The sequence below is a fragment of the Malaya genurostris genome, chromosome 3 (genome assembly GCF_030247185.1).
Source record: "Malaya genurostris strain Urasoe2022 chromosome 3, Malgen_1.1, whole genome shotgun sequence".
Classification (NCBI taxonomy): domain Eukaryota; kingdom Metazoa; phylum Arthropoda; class Insecta; order Diptera; family Culicidae; genus Malaya; species Malaya genurostris.
Genome location: NC_080572.1, coordinates 126,270,744 through 126,290,269, shown reverse-complemented (window position 1 = coordinate 126,290,269; position 19,526 = coordinate 126,270,744). Strand labels below are relative to the sequence as shown.

At 36.4% G+C, this 19,526-nt stretch overlaps 1 protein-coding gene across 3 annotated transcripts in view; it reads left to right on the top strand.

The window, feature by feature from the left end:
* The window catches only part of LOC131436904 (LIM/homeobox protein Lhx5), a 107,871-nt gene extending 90,448 nt beyond the window's left edge, over window positions 1–17,423 (top strand). Inside the window, exons 5-7 of one of the 3 annotated variants that reach the window (XM_058605880.1) lie at window positions 14,841–15,105; window positions 15,185–15,407; window positions 16,602–17,423. In XM_058605880.1, coding sequence (XP_058461863.1) covers window positions 14,841–15,105; window positions 15,185–15,407; window position 16,602 — 489 coding nt within the window. In that variant the 3' untranslated portion in view covers window positions 16,603–17,423. Of the gene's footprint in view, window positions 1–14,840; window positions 15,106–15,167 lie in introns of all 3 variants that reach the window. The other 2 variants (XM_058605879.1, XM_058605881.1) reach the window with 2 other exon arrangements.
* Window positions 17,424–19,526: the final 2,103 nt, after the last annotated feature.

Genomic DNA, 19,526 nt, shown 5'->3' with positions numbered 1-19,526 from the left:
AAATCACGAAATTAAGTAAATCTTGTTTTTATCCTACTAGTTGTGTAATGATGCCTTTCTCATATCTCTTTTATTCTCATATAAAAAATGTATTCTTCAAACAGTTTTGTTTGATTTTTGAAAAACATGAAAGCTAGTGCATGAACTAGTGTAACCTACAAATGAAACGAATTTTTTTTTCGTTTGCCTCAAAGTTAGATATAGCAGGTTAAAAATAACTTGTTTTTGAACTAGTTTTGCTCATAACTTCGGTTCGGAAAACGCTACCTGAATACGCCAGTCATTGAAAAATTGGTTTTAACAAACTCTAAAAGATGTTCAAAGATACCTATACGAAAAGAGAAAAATATAAATGCTAGAGAAAAAAATCTGATTTTTTTAGGAACACCCTAAGCTGCTCTTTAAAAATAGCTGTAACACTAAAACCGTTGCAGATACTACTATGGTGTCCTCAGCAAAGCTGCTCGAAATAAGTTTATCTACAATTTTGCCGAAGAATGCAGTCCTCTATTTCAAATAAGTTTTGGATCACCTTATTGTATCACCCTAATAATAAGAGCCACCCTAATACCATGTACATCGACATATGGCTTATCTTCACTGATCATTTGTTTTGAAAACATCATAGCTCTAAAGTTAATTTTTGAGTTATATACAAACATGTGAAAAAAAGGAAAAATTCATATATATTTATAAATTCATCGATTTCTTAATGTTTTCTTTTGATTGTGCAGAAATGGTAATTGAGCGAAAATTGTAGCTGGTATCACTAGCAATCGAATGATGTATACAAATATATAGGTCATCGCTTTGAATTTCGAGATATTTACGATCATTGTAAAAAGTCTCATCTTTTCTTAGGTCATCTATTTACAGTTTTCATTATAACTTTGGGTAGACAACCCTAATTTTAGTTTTTTTTCAGTGCTTTTTATTTGTGGAAGTAGTACCTTTCCAATGGTGAACAAATTTTGAAGATCGGTTGACTAACAACGAAGTTATGACTCGGTAAAGTTGTGGTTCTCAATATCCGATTCGCGATGCAGGTGCCGCATGGATAGGGCACATTTTGAGCTTGAAAAAAAACTTGTAACGGGAAAAATCGGATTTTCATTAGTTTTTCCTAAACGATCGTAAATAATGATATACTTAAAATAATCTACAAACTTCACAAAATTCGAGGGTGTAAAATTTATCGAAATTGGTCAAGTAACAACTGAGCTATGATAGTTCAAAGTTACCGTTCCAACTTTTTTTGAGGCTTGGTGCTCCGCGTAACTTTTTTAGGCTTGGTATTAGGAGTGTTAAATAGGGCGAATGCATATTGTAATTTAGTTCATTTTTCAAATCGGTAAAACGCGAAAATTGTTCCTTTTAAAAAAAAATTATGTCCATGCACATTTTGTGATCTCAACGAACTAGCTAATTTCTTCTTATTCCTGATTAGGTTAAAATACACTAGAATTGTTACCCGTACTCGACCCAAAGCCGAGAATAATTTTTCCTTCAACCCCGAATCCGACCCGTACCCGATAAAAAATAAAAATCTTTACCCGTACTCAACCCGAACCTGACTTATTTTCTTCGTCGGAGCTTTACCCGAGCCTGTCAGGTTTTCCTTTTCGGATCGAGTATCGGGTTCGAATACTCGGAACCCGACCAAGTTTTATTTGATTAATGTAGTTACTGTCAATATTTCTTTAACATTTTGAAATGCGTTTCGTATTCACATGGTATTAACAGGTTCAATTCAGCTTGATTGTTTGCCCATGAGATTCTTGCAATCGAAAAATATCCCATACCGTATCCTATGCTATAGAGCACTGCTTTTAAACATTCTTATATCGCGGGTCCCATTGAAACCATAATAGTTATCTGCGGATTCCCAAGTTCAAAATTAATTTTGTGCACTGGAAACATATTTACACTCTACATACTTCAAAAATTACATAATATCAACAGAAAATGACACACAAGTTTGAGAAAACGACAACATGATCATTATACCTTATGATAAAAAAAGAACCGGAAGTTTCATTTTAAAATTCCCGCACTTGTCCAATCGGTAAACTTTTATTCTCTCAACGTTGGCAACACTTTTATACACATTCTGTCAAATTTTGACGCATATCGTACGATTAGTTTTTGTTTGTCGTCTATACAAAGAAGTTGAACAATTTTCGTATGGCGATTTAAGAAATTTTAGAAAATTTAGAACAACGGCTCGCCTTTGAAGTTCCATTCGGTCGATTATTGTGCGGTTTCGACGTCATATTCATAGATCCACACCTCATCACCAGTTATGATGCATTCGATGAATGTGGGGTCACTATCTGCGTTGGAAATCATCTCTTTGGCCACATCAACACGACGCTGTTTTTGAATGAAATTCAGCTTTTTTGGCACCAGCCGAGAAGTGACGCGATTCAAACCCTAAACATCAGTTAAAATGTGTTCGGCTGATCCATAAGAGATGCCCAACAACACAGCAATCTCTCTAATCGGTACAGAACGATTTTGCAACACGATTTGCTTCGCCGATTCAATGTTTTCTTCAGTAACAGATGTTGTTGTGTGGCCAGGGATCTCATCATGATCCAAGCTTGTACGACCACCTTTGAAGCGTTTATACCACTCGTATGCCTGTGTTTTTCCTAGACACGATTCCCCTAAGGCCTTTTCTAACATTTTCAGCTTTTCGGAACACTTAAATCCATTTGCAACACAAAATTTGATGCACGTACGTTGTTCTAAATTTTCATCCATTATAAAAATCGCCACACGAAATTTTTTCAACTTCTTTGTATAGACGCCAAACAAAAACTAATCGTACGATATGCGTAAAAATTTGACAGAATGTGTATAAAAGTGTTGCCAACGTTGAGAGAATAAAAGATTACCGATTGGACAAGCGCGGGAATTTTAAAATGAAAATTCCGGTTCTTTTTTTTATTATAAGGTATTATCTTAACACCAGTATTACATTTGAGTAAACAACTACGAGTTTTGCAAGAAACATTTGCTGAAAGTTGCTCATGGAAATGATTGATGGCCCCAAGAAAATGCATCGCGAACCCCTAGGAGTCCGCGGATCACAGATTAAGAATAGCTGCTTTAGAGCAATTCATACCAATGAAAATAATCTGCCAACCAACTCATCTACCTTGATTAAATTGGTCTCAGAAATACTATACACACTTATTTTCGGAATTTCAGTTTGACAATGCTTTTACGGAAAAATTCACATAGATTGACGTATTCCGCTTAGCTTTTTACCGAAACTCGGCTGTCTAAAATACATATACCGAAAACTTAGTAATTTTGTACCGAACAGTTTTCACTTTGAAATATTTAGGTAAATTTGAAAGAAATAGTACTGAACGATCAGCAATTTATCAGTTTTTAACGGATTGTTCGGTAAATTTTAACGAATCCAATTGTCAACACGCCATATTGATTTTTAGTTGATTTTGTCAATTTTGGAGTCAATTTTAAACAAAATTCAATGGCTAGATGCTTAGTTATTTGTTATTCGTGTTGTGTGATTATCTTCTAGTTAATTATGGATTGTAAGTATAGGTTGAGCACAATGATGATTAAAGTCATTATAATTATGGTGCTTTTCCGTAAGCGCACTTCTTCGTTCTATAAAAATGGTAGCATAGGCTCTAGTTTCTAATTATCCGGCTCTTTCATTTGCGACAAGCGATGCTTCTCAAGCACTTCGGTTCCATGCAAATGCAAGCCACCCTGCAGATGAAATGTTTTATTTGTTCATAATAAATACAATATTTGAAATCGGAACACTAACTACAACTGGGGAATGTTTCCGACGAAGTTTGGAATTCATATAAAAATACCATATATTTTCAATTAAATAGTAAAATGCATGTGAAGTTCAATTATTTTGGGTTTGGATTTCTGATATTTCAAACATTAAACAAAATTAAATCCCAAATTTATTTCATATTGTACTGATCTGTTGAAATTATTGAACTAATCGGTTGTTTTAGAATCTTCCCGTGCTGGGCAAACAGTATAATATTCACCGAATCCTATTCACGAATTACTGATCAATATGGTTAAAAATGCTTCAGCTTTACTGAACGTTCGTCAATAAATAAATTACTGAACTGATTGCGGGACGTTCAGCGGTGTAAAAATCGGTAAAAATATTGCTGAGTTCGTTAAACAAATTTCAGAGCTATGTCAATGAACATAGGAAGCAAAGAGGACTACCTATCTTCATGGCACTCTACGATGCCGAAGCATGCACCTCACATGAAATTTGCAACTTATTTCGTGAGCACTTCAGTAGTGATTTCTTTGCTGATAACTTAACCTATCAACAAATCTCTGAGGTAACCAAAAATGCCCCCATTCGTTATCTAATAGATCGTCACTGTATTATCGCGCCTCTCAGATTAGCATGATTAAAATTGAAGCTTTCATCAAGTTCTGGTTCGAATGGAATTTCATCAACAGCAATTAAAATGTGTTCTAATATTTTATTACTATCATTATCATTACTGATCAATTGCTCTTTACAGTTAAGATTTTACTTGATTTATGAAACGTTACATAGTCGTCAGCAAGTAGATATTATCTACACCGACTTCGATAAGATTGACCATTGAATACTGATTTCTAAATTACTTGAATCTCTCGAGAAAAATTATGAAAATACCGATGACTGTGGATACCTTAGATACAATTGGACAACCTCTCAAATTGCACATAAAAATCGTTTAAACTTACCTCTTCCGCGGTCGATATGTTCGAGTGACAAAATGCCATTTAAGTCATTCTTATACAATTCAGTCATTTGAAGAATTCTTTTGAACTATGTCAAATGTAAATGTACGTCACCTGTAAATTTAATAATTTAATTCATTTTGTTCATGTCCAGTGCCAAGCCAATGGGTAAATCCTTCAAAGTGCTCTGTCATAACTTTTGATCCCAAATGCTCTTTCGTAAAATTTGATTACAATATATCAAAAACAGTTTTAGATCGAATATCGTCAGTGAACGATTTAACAGTTATATTTGATTTTAAATTGACCTTCAAGGAGCACAGAAAAGACATTATTTCTAAAGTATCTAGGCTTCTTGTTTTTTTTTATATTTTTATGAATTTCTGGGGGGTTTGGGGATACAAATTATTAGTTCTCACTAGCCTAACTAAAACCTAACTCGCTAAACTGTTGTTAGGTTTTGATGTTGTTTAAAATATACATATATCGAAATTATAGACTTCTGTTTGTGTGCTGAGTGGGTTAAAAATATTTCTTTGACCATTCAGAGTCGGTCATCACATGTTCGTTTTTACCAGTTTTGCTGCTTTCATGCCCCCGACAGCATGTTTTGACATGTAGACTGCGACGTACCGCACGATAGACGAAGTGCTGCGGTGATTAGTGAATCGAAACAGACGCGGAACCGAGAGCTGGCTCAAAACAGACTCGAACGTCGATATCCTGTTGATAGGGGCGGAACCGACACATGTCACTGTTTCCAACACGCCAGACAACACCACGGTAGGTGCGCAGCTCGAGTCTTCCCCCCTGCCGTGGTTGCGCTCTTAGAACCCAGTGTGCCCTCCGGCTAGCACAGCACGTCAAAGCGATTTCGGTTGAAACGGTTGGAACTTATATCTTCTTGGCAGCCGCGTTTCAAGCCGACGTCTCGATTGAATTCACAAAAAAGCAGCGATTCCTGTGAGAACTGTTACATTCAATTGCGAATGCCACAAGAAACAGTATCATTATTGAATTACCGCCACGCATTCGGGGAAGATGCTGAAGCCGATTTATGTACATCGATTGAATCACTCGTATCGGGAGCCCACTGTATTTGACGCACATCTATTGTGTGTGCTTAAAAGTCAATAAATTGTTAAAAATAAACAAAAACCATATGATAATTATCTCACCGGGTCGCCTTTTGTCGATGTACCTTCAAAATTTTGTTATTGATTAATAACCCAGTTTGGTTTGAGAGACAGGGTTATCAAAACGGTGGGTGACGAGGCGCTGACGGATGAAAACCAAAAAATAATCCATAAGCAACCTTGCGGGTCAGAATAAGAACGCCAACATAAGGTAGCCGATTGTTGTCGATATTGATCGAAGAGAGAGTGAGTCAATGAGTGAGAGGTCCTACGGCGACGATGTGTACCCTCGAGCACATAATTTATTGATCGTTATTATAGGCTGTCAAAATAATATGAGTTTTACGCGCCTCCTTTCTCGGAAGAACGCAAGCATTAAATCATCATTAGACATGCAAAATTCGGTTTTGAGAGACAGGAAAGACTTCACGAAGGTTCTTGAAATCTGGTTTCACTACGGCCCAGCATTCAACAACATCTCTTGGCCCCACTGAAAAAAGGAAACCTACCAAATATGTCAAGGATTTTCGGGCAATAATTCATTCCATTCGTCGAAGTACCAGTAGTAAACTTTCCATGCATCAGAAAAGGGGCAATCGAAGAGGTAAATTTTTATAAGGCACCATTGTGTTGTGGTTCGGAAAAATCTCTTCTTTGGGACCACCGATATTGATGTTTTACTATCCAGTTTGGAACAAAACAAAAAAACATGATTCAAAAAATATTTTTTCTGAAAAAGTATTATTATAAAAATTCAAACATACTGTGAAATCATGCTTTTGAACTGTTAATGTTATTCAATTTTTTTGGAGATTGTTGAACCGACACTAACTAACTAACAAAGAATAATATTTTGAAGTATAATATCATCTTATTTTAGAATCAAGTAAATACCTTGATTTCGACAAAATTATCCAATATTTTTGGGAAATGTTGGATTGTTGAATCAATTTTCTTTTTCGAAATCAAAGCACTCACTTTCGAGAACGAGTTACGGTAACTATAGGTCAAGGTTCTTATAATTATATGTTCTGATATGCCATAAAAAGTATACCGAACGAAAACTAATGTTTTTGGTTTGAGAGCTACTTTTGAAATTCCTACATTCCCACATTCAACACGATCTAATAAACCCAATAGTTCTAATATCAATCACTGATTTTAGTATTTTGCATTTGATTTTGAGAAAATGGAACTACTTTTGTGTTGCTTATATTGCTTAGAAAAGTGATTCAAATTTACATTTAATCAATTCAGATTTTCATTTTGATTATTAGTAAAATTTGTAATAAAAAAACAAGTGATTGTTCACATAAAAACAGTTAATTGTTCCTACAGAATGAGGGAGCACCATACTAAAATTTATTTCGTAACTAAAACTTATTTCTTCTTCTACATATCCTAAAATAGAAAAAAAAATCCTATTCCAAATACTGTTGTTGAGTCATTGCGGATCGAAATATTTCCAGTTGTATTGAATGTGCTTCGAACAGTTTAGCTACTCCGTCGATGACCTTACATGCTACCGCCGAGTACCAACCTCGGCACTCGGCGCTTCGGCGGTGCTACAGTAACAGACTAACAACATAACTTTGTTGGGTTGCTCCTGTAAAACGTGGTATCGAAAACAAGTCATGCAATGAATGAAAACAATCACAAAGTTTTATGGAGTGGTATACAAAACATGCTGACTTAAGTTGGGAAGGCGTTTATTTTGCTTAGTCATCGAAAAATGATTAGCTACGTTTATGGCAACTGCCCAATAGGATGCGACGCCATCGTATTCATCGTCATCATTTTCGTTTGCGTTTGAAAACCTGGAAATAAGAAGCGCTAGAGCTCCCAATCGAGCGTGGCAGGGGTGGATACGGTTACCATGAATTCATCCATCTCAGCAACCAGCCGTCAACGATGGTGAGGACAAAGAAAATGCTATACCAAAGGAAAAATGGGCAGTGGTTGCTTTGATGTTTCGTTTCATCAACACTCCAGAAGAAAACCTGCTTTACTTGTATATAGATTCGAAGTCACAAAACAGAATAAGTCGAAATATCATTCTGCGATTTGAAGAAAGTGCCCCCTCACTACACTAAAAGGATGAGAAATTTTTACATCATGGAACATAGTTGTTTCCAGCACAGCAATTGCTGATCGCGCAGGGTAACGTTTCATGCTCTCGTGGTGTAACGAATTTCCCGTCGAACCACCTCCTGGTGGGCACACCAAGGTTGGCTAGGGATTTTTTTTGCTCTTGTCCGTTTCAGGCGCGGAAGTTTTTTCATGCTCTTAGCTAGCGTTTTCGCTTTGCCTGATGCTACTGCCACTTGGGAGATTTAGTGAGGAAGGATCCGTATGATGGGGCACCAATGAAATCAATGATAGGCACGATGATGGGCTATTTGACAGAGGAAGGTACAGAATAGTATAAAAGCAAAACAGAATTTCAGATGAAACTCATCTTGTAAGTTTATTCCAGTATCAGCGTTAATGAGAAATGCCAGCTTAGATTTCGTCTATAGCTAATCGATACTATTCTCGTGGTACCTCTCAGAAACAAATAATGGATGGAATAATCACGCTCAGTAGTTAAATACTAGTGATTGTGATCTGGTAGCGATGTTTACAATTTAGTAGAGATTTTTCTCTAGATCATTATTTGGTATTGTGTCAACCTTCGGATCCAATAGAAGGCTGGTTCCAATAGAAGGATATTTAAACCCATCAACTTCAATTAAATTTGAGCCGATACCCGATTACAAAGCCACTAGATAATGATATGGTTTTTTTTTTCAACAGTCACTTTTGTGACCATGCAAAAAGATGCATTGCAATTTTTTCAAGCTGGTTATCAACTTCATTCAATATGCAGGTTTTGTTAGTTGGAGGCCAATCGAAACATAATTGAAGTGAACGAGAATTATTTTAAATTTCTATATATTTCCAATCATCAACGAGTCTTCAGACTACACAGAATGAAATTTACACGACATGTAAACCAATAGTAATATTAAACAAACATCAGTGGAAACGAAAATCTGATTTAAAACCATGATTGATGTAAAATTACATTGAAATGCATTTACTTTTTTTTAATAAGGCTGTATATTTACAAATCGCTTAGTTTTGTAACGTAACTTTCCATTCAAATACCTGCTCCAAATATGTGCATGAAAAAAAAGTTAACTTCACAACAAATTTTTATCTGTGTATTATTTGTAATATTAATATTTTTGTCTTTTGTATTTTTTACAAGTCCAGTCGACTCGTAAAAAATACAACAGACAAAAATGATTGCTAAAAAAATTTTTTAGGTCGGATATATTTTAATCTCTCATAGATTAAATACACATATATTAGCAATGTTTTGGCAAAGTTGGTTTATTGAACCTCATTTCTTAGGGTGAGTGCCGGCTCCTTCGCCTGAACACTTTCCATCAAATGCTGTGCTATACACTTTCATTAACTATTTCTTCAAACTCTCATCGTCAAAAATTTTCTCTTGGCCAAAGTTCTGGCGACTTTGGCGGACGTTCCTCATTCGGCACAAAAACAACATTTTTCGCGTCACCAGTTTCACGTAACGGCACGATGCCAGATTCCGTCAAAACCGAATGAGACCTTGTTGGAACCGAAGGAAAGATAACAGGCACTTCTGAACGCATTCTTTTTCATATATTTGGTAATTGATGGTGCCGATCGTTATGTATGGCTTGCTGATTTTGACGCACCCAGATCACCTGTCACATCAAGTACTTCTTAGCAAATTATCAACTCTCCTTGTCCCGGGTTGGCGGTTCAATGCATAGGGCGCTGGTCTTACAAACCAGTTGTCGTATGTTCGAGCCCCGACCTGGAAGGATTCGTAGTGTCAGTAGAATCGTAGCACTAGCCATGCAATGGTTCTGTACACTCTGAATCGGCTGCGAAGTCTGTTGAAACAGAAGGTCAAATTCCACTACAGGAATGTAATACCAAGACTTTGCTTTGCTTCTTCCGAACTTCTTTGGAACATCCAGGCGGGGCATGCTGACGAAAAACTTTGGGTCGAGGGTCTGCTAGGTGCCCGCTTTAATGTACATCTCGTTGTCCATTACGATGCATTTCGGCTGCACCAACAACTCGCGGTACAGCGCCTGACGCGGGATTTGGTTTTATGTTTATTGGTTAGATTGAGCTCCTTCGTTACCTTGAAGCATGCCGTCCAATCCGCTTCATTGACGAATTGGACTCTTTGGTCTTTTCCCGAATCAAAACGTTCGGCTTGTGCTTGAAGTGATCCCTCATCTTCCTTGTGTTCACAAGGAATGCATTTCTTCGCTTTTATTCCGCTACCAGCTCGCCGCGGGACATATGGGTCTTCTTGAACGATTTTGCCACAAAGTACCCGGTCGACCTGTCGATTCGATTTTGCTTGAAAGCCAATTCGATAACCACTTGACATATTGTAACGAAGTTTTGCTCACGTAAACGTTATACTCTTATACATTACTGATTCTTCTCAACATTTAATTAAGTTTTACCCATCAAATAATAGGTTACAAAAGTGTTACTTTTTAACCCAATACGGTGCTCAATACACAGTTCTTTTGTAGCAAAAACGTATAATTCAAAATAGATACAATAATAAAGGAATATGATTTCACTGCATCAATAGCAAGTTTAGAAAAAGTAGTATGTCCCAAGCTACAACTACACAACGCTCAATAATGACCTATTCCAGCCATTAACAGAAGATTAGGAACAACTTGCTATAATCCGCATGGAACTTTGTACACATCTTCAGTATGATAAACCGTTTGTTTTGCACGGGTCATGAAGCCAATTTTAACACTCTAAAAAATATACACACTGAAAAAAAGACTTTCCAGGATTTAAAAATGTACCGAAAACTATAATTGTGAGAAAAACCGTATCGAGAATGTATTTTTCGTATTTTTATTTGAAAATAAAGAAGTTACTGCTGAAACAATCTAAGTCATTTTCAAGAATTTAAGTTGTCAAGTTAACTCATGGTAACCTTCCTGCCAGAAGTAGTCATTCTCGGTGTATTTAATTAAAAATCCGAATTCTTCGAATTTCATAACTACATGAATTTCATGTCTAAATATATCTTGTTTTCGTATTATTTACGCTCGAAAATATCTGTTTATGTGCCCAATTCTCGCCATTTGCGGGAAGTTTTACTTTTCTGTTACAATTCGAAAAAAATGCAGCTGAAGCGCATCGAATGGTCTCAGAAACTTACGGTGATGCTGCTCTGAGTAAAAGAACGTGTCGGGAGTAGTTTCAACGTTTTAAAAATGGTGATTTCGATGTCGAAGACAAACATGGTGATGGAAGAGAAAAAACCTTCAAAGATGAACAAATAAAAGCAAAGCGAACGCAACTGATGTGCCTTAGTCGTGCGCTAAAAGAAAAGCGGCCACAATATCAAGAGCGATTTAATAAAGTCATCCTCCAACACGACAATGCTCGGCCTCACGTCGCAAAAGTGGTCCAAAAGAACCTGGATACGCTGAAATGGGAAGTCTAACCGAAAATTTATTGCAATTTTTGTGTTCAATCATATTCTAAAGGACTATATTCAACTGGACTTAAAAACTGGACAAATGCCAGGTTATAACTTTAGTTGCAAATCACATTTTAATTGACATACTTAACAGATCGGCCGAAAAGTTCGTATCGTTTCTATGAGAGGGCGCCACTAGAATTAAATCCATACCATTTTCAGTTAGTACCAACCTTCAAAAGATACGTGTATAAATTTGACAGCTGTCTGATTATTAGTTTGTGAGATATTGCATTTTGAGTGAAGCTACTTTTGTTATTGTGAAAAAATGGAAAAAAAGGAATTTCGTGTGTTGATGAAACACTACTTTTTGATGAAAAAAAGTGCCGCCGATACCAAAAAATGGCTTGATGAGTGTTATCCAGACTCTGCACCGGGCGAAGCAACAATTCGTAAGTGGTTTGCTAAATTTCGTACTGGTCATATGAGCACCGAAGACGATGAACGCAGTGGACGTCCAAAAGAGGCTGTTACCGATGAAAACGTGAAAAAAAATCCACAAAATGATTTTCAATGACCGTAAAGTGAAGTTGATCGAGATAGCTGACACCCTAAAGATATCAAAGGAACGTGTTGGACATATTATTCACGAATATTTGGATATGAGAAAGCTTTGTGCAAAATGGGTGCCGCGTGAGCTCACAATCGATCAAAAACAACAACGAATTGATGATTCTGAGCAGTGTTTGGAGCTGTTATATGGAAATAAAACCGATTTTTTTTCGTCGATATATAACAATGGACAAAACATGGCTCCATCACTTCACTCCGGAGTCCAATCGACAGTCAGCTGAGTGGACTGCACGCGATGAACCGAACCCAAAGCGTGGAAAGACTCAACAATCGGCCGGTAAGGTTATGGCGTCTGTATTTTGGGATTCGCATGGTATAATTTTCATCGACTACCTTGAAAAGGGAAAATCCATCAACAGTGACTATTATATAGCGTTATTAGAGCGTTTGAAGGACGAAATTTAAAAAAAAAGGCCTCATTTGAAGAAGAAAAAGGTTTTGTTTCATCAAGACAATGGACCGTGTCACAAGTCGATGAAAACCATGCTGAAATTGAACGAATTGGGCTTCGAATTGCTCCCTCATCCACCGTATTCTCCAGATTTGGCCCCCAGTGACTTTTTCCTGTTCTCGGCCCTCAAGAGAATGCTCGCTGGTAAAAAATTTAGAAGCAATGAAGAGATAATCGCTGAAACTGAGGCCTATTTTGAGGCAAAGGACAAATCGTACTACAAAAATGGTATCGAAAAGTTGGAAGATCGCTATAATCGCTGTATCGCCTCTGATGGCAATTATGTTGAATAATAAAAACGAATTTTGGCAAAAAAATTTCTGTGTTTCTATTAAACGATACGAACTTTTCAGCCGAACTGTTACCTTACCTAGCAGCTATAGTCCTGGGCTGTACTTTGCTGTATCAAGCATACGTCTCCACATAGCTCGGCCCATGGTCCTCTTCCTCTCATGTATTTTGTTTTCGACGAATTTATAGCCAGTCCGATATGCCGTATTTATAACTTTCAGTTCGATTTATAATATTGAACAAGAGACAAGCGAGTCCATCACCTTCTATAAGCCCTCTCCGAGATTTGAAGGGATTCGAGAGCGTCCCAGATACTCGGAAGTAACGCATCACTCTATCTACTGCTGCTTTGACCCATCGCATCAATTTATCCGAAAAACCGCATTCGTGCATAATCTGCCATTGTTATTCTAGTTCTATTGTGTTAATAATGGTTATACGTGGGTACGCTGTATTCACGACACTTCTGGAGTACTTGTATTTTAGCGAATATGTGATATATAGAACTTCATGTACGCAAAACTATTTACTCTGCTCTGAGTAGCCTCTTTGTTTCAATTTCGTATCCTAAATATAACAGAATGGTGAATATACGAAAATCCAGATATCGAAATAGTTATACGAATGCGCAAAACTACTAAAACAAATAAAACTCAACACAAGACTTGACACGTTCTGCAGTCGCTAACTCCACAGAGCTTCGAATCGTGCCTCTGAATGACCATTCCACACAACAAGCAATAAATTTCACAAATTATGAGTACGCTCTTAAAGTACTGCGTGTGATCACCAGCCGCCAGGCGTGCAGCCGGTCAGTTAAACATCGTGCCGAAAAGAAAAATCCAACAGCTAAATGAACTACTAAGCTGCAAATTTTAAAATATATTCCTCATTTGCATATAGTGCTTGAAATGAAAAACACTTCACATCGTTAACCATCATCATCGTCATCATCACTGAAATAATCAGTGTGATCGTTGCCGTTATTACATGTTATCAAATAGGTGTCCGAAGGCGACCAAAAGTTCTAAACAACGGAATAACCGGAGCTTCGATTGCGGCTCGTAAAACACACAGCTTAAACCCAAATTTACTTATAGGGGGCTAGCAATTCCGAAAAACTATAATCAACTCAAGGGATTAGAAGACCGACCAAAATAACACAACTTTCCAGTTTCATGTTTGGGCCAGGTGGTTAGTTGTTGATAATTTTATTCATACTTACAGTATAACGAGGTTCATAGATGCTTTGAACCTATGACCTACCGCCCAGAGTTCTGTAGTCGGAACAAGACACTTACACTTCTCTATTTAACCGGTCCTATGTGGTCACTAGTTACTATTTAGATGCCATCGAATATATTTCATATAGTATTAGCAAACTTTGGAACATGTGATAATATAAAATTATTACTAGGTAGATTATTTCATAGAAAATTTCACGGATGCCAATGCTGCACCCAATTGAGCGGGACATAAACCATAAATATCGTTTGGGTCCAATCTGTGATGGGTCGTAAAAAAGCAGTTCCTCCAAAAGAGCAGAGAGGAAAATCGCTTATAACTACTTTTTCCGATTGTTATTCATCTCTCCTGCCGCATTGGAACTTTGAAGGTTCCGTCGTAAAAAGCGGTACCAAGGAATGGCGAACGACGAAGAAGCATGAGAAAAGTGAGTGTGAAAGAGACAAAAATATTTACACGCCGTCGCGGACCGAGCCGTAAAAATAGTGGGTTTGTGCACAAAAAGAAGAATAACATAAACGGTATGATGGGGCATGTTCAAAGAACCCTTGCCGACGGCGATTTACGGCGGACTGATTCACCGAACGGTTGTCGATAAAATTATTATAATAACAATAAAAAGTTTGATTTGAACGACAATTTAGAGGATCATTACCAGCGTGTGTTGTATCGGACCAAAAAATGTCTGTTCTAATTTGAATGTTCCGGTCACTGGAATGTAGAGAACTCATGAAGATGTTGATTTGATGTTATTGGTTTCGTAATGGGTTAAAGGTGACATATTATCTAATGATCTTATTTCTTTTTTTGTTTGTTTCAGGTTTGGTTTCAAAACAAACGTTCGAAAGAGCGAAGATTGAAGCAGCTTACTAGTATGGGCCGGGGGCCTTTCTTCGGGGGTGCTCGAAAGATGCGTGGTTTCCCGATGAATCTGTCTCCCGGAGGGCTGGATGAACCAGGATTTCCGTATTTTGCTGCCGACGGAAAATTCGACTTTGGCTACGGTGGTCCACCATTCCATCCCCACGACGCGCCATTCTTTCCCGGTCATCCTGGTGCTGGACCTATGCCTTTTAATGCTCCGGGTAAGTCGTGGAAGAGTGCAGAATATAATCAAAGTGCCGATCAAACAACATTTAACGCTCAGCTTTCATCCATATGCAGGAGGACCAATGGACCACTCCGGACCGATCCCCATGGTGAACGATTTCGGCGGTATGACACCGGACACAAACTTCCTCGGCCAGCCAAATGGCCCTCCTGGAAATGCCGGAGCCGGAGGTGCATCTGAGAATATGATCGGTGGTCCACGTCCCGGAAGCCCTGAATTCATGACCTCCGGAAACTTCTCTGAACCTCAGAACATGCAAAACGAAGGACTAGTTTGGTAAAAATTACTGAATTTTTTTAGCATTATTAAGTGATAGTTAATTTATAAGTAATTTATTTGTTTTTGTTAACTATTTCCTAATGGATCTGATTTGAAACAAGAAGAAGCGACAGATTTATTATGTTAAAATTCATAGACGCCTGCATTTTGTATATATGGTTGCAATTGGACCCTCATATCACGACTACTAATATTGTTTGTTTTTTTGGTTTGTTTTCTGCTTTTGATGTTTTGCTTCAAGCATAAAATCGATCGCGTTAAACATGCTGGCGTCGGAAAGTATTTATACATGTATCCATACGAGTTATTCTCTGCACTTTGTTAAGTGCTTGTTTAGTTGTTTTCGGTCGTAAAATTAAATTTCCCTTCAATATTGTTTGCATAATACATCACGTAAAATGCTAAAAAATTAACAAAACGAGACTAAAAATATCAAACGAAGGCTTATACAGATCTGGCATGTACAGTATGGTTGCAAATGTCACATCACCCAGCATAATGATATGACATCACACTGTTGTGACCGTATACAAATACTGGTTTTAAATAACTGACGTCATACGTGCAGCAAAATAGAACGATTAAAGGAATAGTAATTTTCAAACATAATTTCTGATGTGAGTTCAACATTGAATCAATATAGGGCAAACAAACCTTGAATTTTTCCTGCTTCTTGCAGTTTGTGTAGGAGAGCATTTTGACACAACCAGTATGTTAGATGGAAAGTATTAAATTATTGTAAGATTGCAACGGTTGTTGTTTTTGTTATCTGCTACAGTTTGTGTTTCAACCGCAAACCTTTTTCGAAAATCTAATGAATGACAAGATCTGATATGATCAACACCTGGATTATTCGAATTCTATAAAAATATGTACTGCATTTGACCTTTACATATCTTCGAATTTTTTGGACGCCAGAAACAGCAGAAAATGAAAGTATAATCATATACTGCAACCGATTCCTCAATGTTTCATACTGAAAAGATTTCAATCACCAAATAACTCGCTCACTTTCGATGGTGAAAATAGCAACAGAAATTCAATCATCGATATTTTTGAATCAGATTCAATTTTATACACATTAAACAATGAACTAAACCGAAACTAAGTGAGCAACACAGACACATCAGTGTTTTATAGTGAAACAATTTTATATAAAACACTTGTTGTTTTCTCTCATTTTACTTTCAGACATGCCTGGAATTTCCTTAACTGTTTTTTAAAGATCTAAAGTTCAAGGTCAAAATTAATCTTATATACAAAAAGTTGGAATACAACAAGTCAATAGAAGAACACAAGCAAAAGCAGACCCAAAAATAAACATAACAAAAAATCATCTATAAACTCCTCAAAGTATTATCGAAACACATTTCATACTTTCAACCAAATGTTTTCTTTGGTTCATCAAAATTAATGGTTATTTGTAAATAGTATTTTAGCGTTGCGCCTTTTTACACGCATGTAAAAACGTCCCTAGCTTAGGAACCAGACCGAAACCCAGAAATATTAGCAACAGTGAGAACGAGTCTGAGAAATTTGAAACCAATTTGATGTGAATGAGACGCGCAACGGAAACAGACGAATGAACAAGTAGTTAAATTTTAGATAAATCTCAAGCGAATTCGTAACAAGTGTTAACCCAAAAATTGTACAGATTGAAAAGCTTGATGGGATAAACGCAGAATCATTCAAACAGAAAATCAGTTTTCCTTCTTCTTCATTTTGTTATTGGAGGGTGTAAATCATTATCGATTATTCGGACAAAGAAACGAACTAATAGGGAGACGAGAAACCAAGGTGTACTTGTAAATGTAAAATATTGCAAAGGGTTGTAAATAAATGTTGGAACAGGAGATAACAATAAGCGGAATCTTAGTAATGAATGAGCAGTGCTGATAAATTAGAGTATCAAGCAGTGACAAACAATAAACAGTGGCAGAGCATAAGAATGGAAAAAACATTGTGTTAATATTTATAGGAAAGATATGAAAATAAAACAATGATTTAAATTAATGTGAAATACATTCGATATAATTCTCTTCAAATCCGAAATAATGTTTTATTTTTGTTCGTTTATTCATGTTCATTCAGAGGGTTGTATGTTATGATTGGAAAACGAAAGTCAAACAAAGCTTTCTCATTTTGGATATTTTCAGGTAAGTTATGAAATGATTTTTAAGGGTTATAAGATTTGTATTTGAGTTCCGGTTCCGGAGTTAAGGGTGAAGTGTGTTGAATATTGTACACCGTAACTTAAACCGGCGAAACAAAACACGTAAAAAAATTTCTAAACTGGATTAAAAACTACACAGATCGATAGACATTATCAGGAGGCAACTTCGCAAACCGATTCCGGCTATCCCGGTTCCCGGTCTCCGGTTCCGGAAGCACCGGAGATAGTGGTCATATATATATATATATATATATATATATATATATATATATATATATATATATATATATATATATATATATATATATATATATATATATATATATATATATATATATATATATATATATATATATATATATATATATATATATATATATATATCTATATATATTCTAAAATGGACAAAAACTCTGGATTAAATCCACCTAGTGGTGTAATGATGCCTTTCTTATAGCTCACATATTCTCATATATAAATTTGTTCTTAAAAATAATTTTCTTTGATTCTTAAAAAAATAAAAAGGTTTGTCCATAAACTAATAAAACCTACAAAGTGAAACAGTATTCAGGTCGGTTAGGCCATCTTCAAGGAAACAAAAAGAGGTTATTCTGAAACCGGAACCTGGGAACCGGTAGTTTGGAAGTTGGTTCGAGAAAAGTGACTTCCATTTTTGAGACTATGGCTACAATCTTCGGTCATTTTTCAAAAACCCAAGAACAAGGAAAGCCAAATTAATGTTTGGCCATCTACTGACAATTACTACCGATTGGAATAGTGTTGAGGCAATTTCAGAAATTATTTAACTTCTTATTTCCGGTGCTTCCGGACTCAGAAAACGAGAAACAGCATAGCCGGAATCGGGTTGTTTGGTTGACTATTGACAATGGCTACCGATTGGAATAGTTAAGAAATTTTTTTACGTGTTTTGTTTCGCCGCTTCAAGTGACGAATCTGTTCAGCCGTTTCTGAAAAAAGTAAGTGCACTTATTTTCATTTTTTTTTGCACATATCACCCCGTAATTCCGGAGCCGAAAGTCGGATTCGAATAAAATTCAGGAACTTTGTGTGGGATTACACGACCGGTTAACTATATAACATAAAATCGAAGTACTTGCAGAAGAACGAATAGAGTGTTTTTGATGTAAAAAAGTCTAACAAATCGATTGCATATAGTTTTAATGACAGCAGCAAACTCCTTCTACCGTTTTACCCCGTTTCTTTTCTAGTTATAATATTCAGTTGAAATATGACCTACAATCCAAAACTAGATCCAATGCGATCTATCAATATTGGTTCATATTACGTACATAATATCTGTGATCCAATTAAACACAATGGGAATGACAGTACTGGTCTGTTTAACCCATTTTACCCCAATTTATATCAAAAGTCGTATTTCTGGTTGAACTTTCGTTCGCATACCGAAAGCAAGCTGATTGCGGTTGATGAAAATCGATTGATGTTACTTGTGTCACCATCTCTTCTAATATCGAACCATTTTCCAAATGTGGAGCGAAATCTTAAGACACAGTTAAAGGATAAATTGGGGTAAAACGGTACCACATGATTCGTGCGGTCATTGAATCTATTTGTAATTTTTTTCTAGGTCTTTCTTCGTAACGTTAATCGATTTTCATCAACCGCAATCAACATGTTTGCACTATGCGAACGAAAGTTTAACCAGAGATACAAATTTTGATATAAATTTGGGAAAAGAGTGTTAAACGGACTAGTACTGTCATTCCCATTATGTGTACTTGGATCACTGATGTTTTGTACGTACTATGGACCAATATTTATAGGTCATATTGGACCTCCTTCTTGATTAACAACATAAAATTATATTTGTGGGAAAACTGGGGTAAAACGATGTAGCACGAAGCATGCGATCATGGAAACTATTTGTCAACTATTTTTGAAGTTATACGCGAAACATAGAA